Raw genomic sequence first — 8,499 nt, 5'->3', positions numbered from 1 at the left:
GTGTTTGTTTTATGTTATTGTCATTATTTACGTTATGAATCATTAATTTATCTTTTTCTTCTGTCAGTAATTCAATTCAATACACTCTTAATCATAATGAATTATTCTCTCATTTTTACCTAGTGGATGAAGGCATTCAGTCACTGCAAATTGAAAGCTAAATTTTATGTTATGTCTCTTGTTTTAGTTGATGTTGTTGGTTATAAGAGTCAAATGGATGATTCATTCTATTATGCTTATCTTGGAAGAGTAAGGCTTCTCAAAGAGGTTCATCACTTTTTGCATCTCCTAAGTCTTCTATTCATTTTTTTCCTTTAAATTATTGTTTTGTTCTTATTTTTTCATTTTTCTATTATGTCTTTGATTTTAGTTCAAATTATATTATCATATTTTTGCCCATTTATTGTAATTTTGAAGTTCAATTTTCCATCTCTTATATGTTCTTATTTTTAAATTCTCACTCTACATTGTTTCTACTTTTCTCTGAACTTATAATTGGAGTCATTGGCTCAAGTTTCTCATAAATTTTTCATGATTTGAGGAAATTCAATTCTTTATCATTTTTTTGTGTGTTTCATGCGTTAAGTACTTCATATATGACTTTTGTCATTTGGCATCTAAAACAATGTCAAAGTCCATAAAAATTATGAAATATTGAATTGAACTTTGTTTAATTAATTCAGAAATTTGTTACAAACTTTGCATTCCATTACAAGTTAAATTGCTAACTTTGTTTATATATTCATGTTCATAGCTAAATTTTTATTTTTATTGCTAGTTGTGTTTTTCCGCTGTTAGCCTATTGTTAATCTAATTTTTAGTTTTTATTCATTAATTCTAGGTTAGCTTGATCAATGAATAATGTTGCAGTTTAGACCTTTGATTTATGATGAAATATTATATAACACGATGTTCTTATTTGATTTAGGTTGCCTCAAGTGTGTCTATCTCTTTTAATTTTTAGTCATGTGATCATCTATTACCTTTTGTAATTTCCAGTTGCCTAATTACTTGAATATATATTGTAAAGGAAGATGGTAATTTTTCTATCACATATTGAAGGAGTTGCTTTCAACATAAGTCTTAGTTAATTCTTGGTTTGATTTTATTTGTAGCTTCAATTGATTAATTGACATTAAATATAGAGATTAAATTTTCATATTATGTGTTGAATCATATATTCATGTCGTGCTTAAATTTATAACTTAAAATCAAAGTAGAAAAACAATTAAAGTCAAATTGTCGAGAGCTACTATGTGTATTTGCAAAAGAAAATTTGAAAAACATTCAAAAGAAGAATAGTTAGAAATAATGGTTTTAAACTTAGATGCAATATTAATTGCTGATATTTTTTATATGACATTAACACTAACTTTGAATGAAGTCTTAATTTTTGCATTGTTTAAGTGATTTCTAGTCGTAATTCTATTTCCATCTATACATTAGTCTCTTGTCAGTGTAAAATGTTTTTTTCTTTATCTAAATATATATACAATTTTAGTATATGTACAAGGAAAGAATGAATCAAACATGGAAGGTGCGACACTAGATGGCTATAGATACAATCACGTTTCCATTGTACAAAACACTGAGTATTATGAGAATTAGAAAAAATCTTTAGAGTTTGCTCGTGAGAAAAAATCAATTTTATATGGAGTCTTGTCATGGTTTCTAAGTGCAATTTTATACTTCTTGTGAACTTGTAATTGGAATCATTGTCTTAAGTTTGTCATAAATTTTTCACATGCACGTATGGATAACTAGTTATATCTTGGAATCTTAGTTTTTTTTAGCGGAGAAGTGCTTCCTTATTCAAGCATCCAAAAGAGATCATTATAGGTTGTATGCTTTAGAGCATACTGGGTCAAAGATTTTTTAGAGGTTCATGACTTCATGCTGATATTTGTGTTTTGTGGTACTATGAGGTGATTAGATGACACTCTATCTATGTGATGTCAATGTATCACTAGCAATACCAAACAGAGCGAGCTTTCACAAATTGAAGATTGGTACTTTGTGACATAATTTTTATGAAAGTCGTTGAGTCAACTTGTTAACTATAGATGATAGGACATCTCAAGGATGTGAACACTTTTAAACACCTTCATCAAACATCTATTCTATATGACTTAGCCAATGTTGAAAAGGAAACATATTAGAGAACATAATTAATAACACAATCATCTAAACTTAAAATATTTCTAATGATATATGATATTAAATGTTTAGATTGAATGTTATTGATATATAATTAGATTGGTTTGACTAAATGCGTTTAATTAAATCTTAGATTGAATTTCGGCTAATACAATTGTTTCGCTTAAATTTAATAAATAATTTTAGTTTAAATTGAATACACTCTATTTATTCTATCTAAGTATCTCGTGTTTGTAGGATGACTTCTTTTGATTCTTTTTTAAATTTTTTGTGACGAATATCAGAGATCTGTGGTGGAGATTTAGACTTTTGTGATTTGGGTTTCGCTTTGCATATTTAGGTTCGTGATTTGGGTTTCTGTTTGTAGTTTAGGAGTTTTTGTTTGTAGTTTAGGATTCGTGATTTGGGTTTATGTTTACATATTAGTGTTTGCGATTTGGATTTATGTTTGCAAGTTGGTGGTACGAGGAAGAAGATGGTGGTGTGTTGCGGTGATGTAGTGGCCAAGAGAGATAATTTGGTGACTAGCGATGCGGCAACTAGGGATGACAACGGGTCGGGTAGGGCACGGGTAGTGCCTACCCGCAACCCGACCCGTTACCTGCCGGGTACCCGTTTAAAAAATATCCGTGGGTATTTTAAAACCCGCGAGTACCTGCGGATACCCGCAAAAAAAAATATTTAATACATTTTAAAAATAAAATTTAAATAAAAATACAAAAAATATATATATATATATAATATAAATTAAATTAAATGTAAATTATAATTTAATTTTAATTAAATTTAAACTAATAAAATATAATTTTATTTTATTTTTAGTTAAATTTAATTAAAAGTTATATAAATTATTTCTTTTTAATTTTTTGCGGGTAACGGATACCCGCGGGGCGGGTAGTATACTACCCGTACCCGACCCGTTTAGAAGCGGGTATTAAAATACTCGCTACCCGTTACCTGCGGGTAATAAATATTCACGGATAGTTACTACCCGCCGCGGATTTTACCCGCGGATACCTGTGCCCGCAGATAAAATTGTCATCCGTAGCGACAACTATGAAGTCGGGAATATTGGAAAAAAGATGAGATGATGTATATCATTCACTAATGATTTATGTAAATATTGTGTCATTAACTATTTAGATGTCGTGAAAAAAAAAATATTGAACAAAAATTAAAAAATTAAAACAAAATGTTGAAAAAGTTGATGACTATTTAAACTAAAATAGATATTGAGTTTAAATTCAATTGTAGACATTAAAACTCAAAACCTTAATAAAACCCCAAACTTAATTATAAAATTTTAAGATTAAAATAATAATAATAATAAATAATATTACTTGTGAATACAAATTAGATTAAACCTTAAGAATTACATATTTCCTCCTATAAGTTCGTTTGATTTGCTTCTGTGATTCATTAGTTAATTAACCCAACTTATGTACATTTACAATTCTATAGTTAGAAAAGAAATAAATTACTTTTTATTTATTAATTAATTAAAGAACAAATAGAGTTTGTTTTTTTTCTTTTCTTCTTTCTTTATCCTTTCCTTTTGTTTTTTTTTTTTCCATTTACGTTCATACCAAAAATGGGAAGCTAAGATAATACTGAGTAGAATGAAGGTATCCGTAGGCATCAACGTGGTCCTGGTTGGCACTTTCTTACATCACATTTCACAAACTTATCGGATTGTGCAATATTATATACATTGTGATTGTGATGTGAGTGTGACGCGAGAGCCACAGGAAGAGAAAGAAAAAGATACAGAAGACTGAATAGCAGTAGTTAGCAATAACAGAATGAGCCACCGCAAGGTGGAATCACCGTCGGCGTTGCCTCTGCTTCGAAGCAGCGAAAGAGATGACGGCTCATGGTCCGGATCCGGGTCAGGGTCAGGGTCAAAGGCATCGCTTAGTGGTTCTGTGTTCAATTTATCTACAACGATCATCGGTGCTGGGATCATGGCCTTGCCGGCGGCCATGAAAGTTGTGGGTGTGAGTGTGGGCGTTGGTGCCATCATCTTCCTGGCCTTCCTCACGCACACCTCTCTCGAGATTCTTCTCAGATTCAGCAGAGCCGCCAAGGCCGCCACCTACGCCCACCTCATGGGGGATGCTTTTGGGAGCTCCGGAACCCTGCTCTTTCACGTGGCGGTGCTTCTCAACAACTTTGGGATACTTGTTGTTTACGTCATCATAATTGGTGATGTCTTGTCTGGAACATCTTCCAGTGGAGTCCATCATTTCGGGGTGCTTGAAGGCTGGTTCGGCCAGTGCTTCTGGACAACCCGTACTTTCGTTCTGCTTCTCGCAACTCTCTTCGTATTTGCTCCATTGGCCTTCTTTAAGAGGATAGGTAACTGACCACAATACACACTGCACATGTTTGAGAATGATTATTTCTGTAATTACTTCCAACAGAAAAAATAAAATAAGTGATGAATTTGATTGTATACAGTTCAATTTTGTAGTTGGGGTATTAATGATTAAATATGCTTCACTAGTGATTAATCGAGTCGTGAAGGGAGCATTGTGGGTGGATATTTTCAGTGGGGTATTGATGATTATACTTTGGTATGTGGACTGTTTTTGTGCCTGCAGATTCGTTGAGACATAGTTCTGCTTTAGCAGTGGCTCTGGCCATTGTGTTTCTACTCATAACTGCGGGAATCACGTTCTTCAAATTGTTTAATGGCAGCATAGCCAGTCCCAGGATGCTTCCTAATATTACTGATGTTTCATCCATATGGAATCTCTTTACTGCCGTTCCAGTTCTTGTGACGGCATTTGTTTGTCACTACAATGGTAAGCTGCCATATTGTTTAAAATTTCATTTTCTGATGTTTTGGATGATAATTTTATTAATTCTCCCCACTTCAATGAAAGTAGAGAGATTAACTAATGACTCAAATACTGTTATGTTAATACAAGTACATATTTTTATGCCAAATCAGTGAAATAAAAAAATTTCGTCAATCCATGAGTCATGGGAACTTATCTGAAGCAGTGCATTCTGTTTATTGTCTTGACTCTTGACTTGGTGTAATACGTGTCTCTTTGCTTTGGAGGAGATTGGTTCCAAAAGAAATAAAAGTTGAGAAATGAAAAGAACAACATTTTACCCCTCTGTAAGGAAAGAAAGATACAATTCACTAAAAAATGTTAATGGCAAAGGCAATGATAGTTCCTTTCACTCACTGCTTTGTATTGTCACAATCACAAATCTTCCTTTTCAACGGGTTTCTATTTATTCTGCATGATCATTCATGCTTGTTGCAATAATCATATTTCTTTAAAATTGGAATAACATGACAGTTTGTCAATATTTATCATTCAAATATAAATGCTCTGTGATATTGATCCTATACCGACTTTTGGCACAATGTCAGATATTAGGGCTGAACAGGGCCTGAATCAATTGTGGGATCCAAGCTTAAAGAAACATATGATCTGTAGGGTTTATAGAATAAATTGGCCTGTGGGAAAGAGGGAGTTAGTTACAATCCTGGCTTGCCAGTTTACCTAATTAAGAGTTTATGGCTAGGGACAGAGCGATGTGAGGGTCAAGGTGGTGTGTAATAAATTTTTTAGACAGGGAAATCATTCCGAAGGAGCTGGAGGCTCTAGTGTGAGTCTTACATTTCTGGTGTTCTATCAGCTATCACGGTTTTGTATTTATGATTTCTGTTATGCTCAGATATTTAATACAACAAAGAAGCAGTGTTAAGTACTGGTAGACTATTTTTGAGCAAAGTTCTGTCCTGTTCATGCAGTGCATACAATCGAAAATGAATTAGGAGACCCTTCCTTGATGCAACCGGTTATACGTGCATCACTGGTTCTGTGTTCTAGTATTTATATTCTTACAGCATTATTTGGAGTTCTCCTATTTGGTGAGTCAACACTTGATGATGTGCTGGCCAACTTTGATACTGATCTGGGTATCCCTTATAGCAGTCTACTCAATGACATTGTTCGTATCAGCTACGCCCTCCACCTCATGCTTGTTTTCCCAGTTATCTTCTTCTCATTGCGCTTCAATTTGGACGATCTCATCTTTCCTTCAGCTAGGTCCTTGGATTTAGATCATCGTAGGTTTGTCTTGATCACCATTGGACTCATCACTTTAATATATGTGGCTGCAAATTTTTTACCTACTATCTGGGATGTGTTTCAATTCACTGGAGCTACTGCCACCGTTTGCCTTGGGTTTATTTTCCCTGCTGCAATTTCTATCAGGTGGATTTTCTTACTTTATCTAAATGTATTGAACACATCATATTTTCATTATTGTTGATTTAATCTGTGTTCATTTTATTGAAGTGTTTGTTATGTCAATCTTTATGGCTTATGTTGGATAATAAATAACTTTTTTCTTCAGCTGAGAACTCAAGCATATAGGTCTCTGAACTTCTATAATTTTTAACTTAACTGGGATATAGGATGACATTAAATTATGGAGATTGTCTTGTTTAAGTATAAGGCTGGATAATAATGACTATCTCCTGTAATTTTGTTTATCCATGAAGCAAAGTCTAGCAAATGAATGTAATTTTTCACTGACAGAAAACTATTATTATTTAAATTGGTTTTAACTTCAAAGCCACTTAGATCCATTTTCCTAACTATCTATAATTTTTTTTTTTCATTTCAGGGATCCTCATGGGATTTCAACAAAGAAGGACAAGGTTTTATCCATTGTCATGATTTTTCTTGCTGTGTTCTCAAATGTGGTGGCTATATACAGTAATGCTGAATCTTTGTTCGGAAAACGTGTGGATCCTCAGCAATGAGTTATGAGTTGCCTATTTTATCGGTAACCAAACTCATCAAGTTGAAATACACACTCTTAACCACCGAAAATACACCAATCCTTGATAGTTCAGTAGGTCAAATTGAATGTGTGGATTATTTAGAAGTTGGTTTGAAAAATCACTGAACTTTTTCAAGGTTCATAACATTTGAAAAGGTTTTGGAAATACAAGTGGATTTGGAATATTTGATCAAATTGCAAGCAGAAATGGAAGACTGTCTCAAATAAGGAATATTTAGTAGTACTTTAATATTTTCCATATTTCTCAAAGCACTGTCTCTAAACCTATCTACTATGGCTTCTTTTCCGGATGTTTTTTTCAAGTTATTCTTGAATAATAAATATTAATAATGGTATACTATACTTGCCGTAAATTTTTCAGAAATCATATTATAAAACCTTCCATTATTGAATCATCTCTGTTTTTAGTGATGATAAGATTTCTTTTTATAAATTCTGTCGTGTAGCTTTCCTAACAAATTGTGAAGATTATTTAGATAATTATAGGTGTAAAATCATTCAAGATTTGTAGCCAACAAATCTGCACTAATGATAACAAATATTCTCCTTGATAATACAAAATGAGTCATTTATATATTGAAGTCATATAAGAACTTTAGTTGTAGATGTCACATTGCCTTTTTTTTTTTATAATTAATCTAATTTTCCGATCACATTTATAAATTAATCATCATTATCCTATATCTTAAACAACGATAATTAATAAGAAGATTGTTGTGTACACGTGTGATGATAATTGTCCTCATAACATGCTATGTGTGTTATTTTCTTATTATATAATAAAAGGTAATTATTATAATAGTTATTAAAATAAAAAATATTATTAAGTTGATTTTCATAAAAAAGTAATCATAAAAATAAATAATATTTCTTCTGTATTAATTTTTTTTATTGTGATAACAAAAAACAAAATTAGTGTAGATATTAAAATAAACTTTTTTATTAAATTTTGTAAAAAATGATATTCATAAAAATAATTATGAAATAAATTATTTTGTTATAGGTACTTTTTTTTTGTACGTGGTTAATTGAATTTAAAAAGACCGCTACAAAACACAAAAAGGTAAAATAATAAAATAAATTATATGGATAAGGGTATAATTGATAATGAAGCAAGATTAAGCAACCTGGTTAGTACACGATTATCACCAATACTTTAGTTATGATATTTTAATCATTTATTTTTACTTCTTTAGTTTTCTTAAGGCCATATTGTAAAGTTTGTTCAATTGCAAAAAATTTCCATGAAATTGATTCATTTTCTTATATTATGTAATACTTTCTATGTAAAAAGAATATTTTACTTTTAAATATATTTTTATCTATTTATTTATCATGACACATTATAGTTTTACACTATAAATAAAAGATAGATACAATGATAATTGTTTCGGTTGTGAGATCAAGATTAATTATTTAGTTTTTGGCATGTCGTTATAAGTTCAAGTTCTAAGTTCAAATTATGTTCAGTAAGAAGAGTTCCCATATGTATAAATTGTTCAGATG

At 31.4% G+C, this 8,499-nt stretch overlaps 1 protein-coding gene across 1 annotated transcript; it reads left to right on the top strand.

Moving 5' to 3' along the window:
- Nucleotides 1-3,821: 3,821 nt before the first annotated feature.
- LOC108329984 (amino acid transporter AVT6A) lies at nucleotides 3,822-7,167 on the top strand. The gene is made up of 4 exons (XM_017564412.2): nucleotides 3,822-4,515; nucleotides 4,761-4,964; nucleotides 5,933-6,398; nucleotides 6,814-7,167. Exons 1-4 carry the CDS (start codon nucleotides 3,960-3,962, stop codon nucleotides 6,950-6,952), a joined length of 1,365 nt encoding a protein of 454 aa, XP_017419901.1. The 5' UTR covers nucleotides 3,822-3,959; the 3' UTR covers nucleotides 6,953-7,167.
- The last annotated feature ends 1,332 nt before the right edge of the window (nucleotides 7,168-8,499 follow it).

This window comes from Vigna angularis, chromosome 4, assembly GCF_016808095.1.
Source record: "Vigna angularis cultivar LongXiaoDou No.4 chromosome 4, ASM1680809v1, whole genome shotgun sequence".
Lineage (NCBI taxonomy): Eukaryota > Viridiplantae > Streptophyta > Magnoliopsida > Fabales > Fabaceae > Vigna > Vigna angularis.
This window is presented reverse-complemented; position numbering and strand designations above follow the sequence as displayed.

Excerpts from the sequence above, each read along its gene's own strand:
- LOC108329984 (XM_017564412.2), top strand. The coding sequence starts at position 3,960 with ATGAGCCACCGCAAGGTGGAATCACCGTCGGCGTTGCCTCTGCTTCGA. Across the intron at positions 4,516-4,760 it reads GGCCTTCTTTAAGAGGATAG|ATTCGTTGAGACATAGTTCT; the intron begins GTAACTGACCAC and ends TTGTGCCTGCAG. Across the intron at positions 6,399-6,813 it reads CCTGCTGCAATTTCTATCAG|GGATCCTCATGGGATTTCAA; the intron begins GTGGATTTTCTT and ends TTTTCATTTCAG.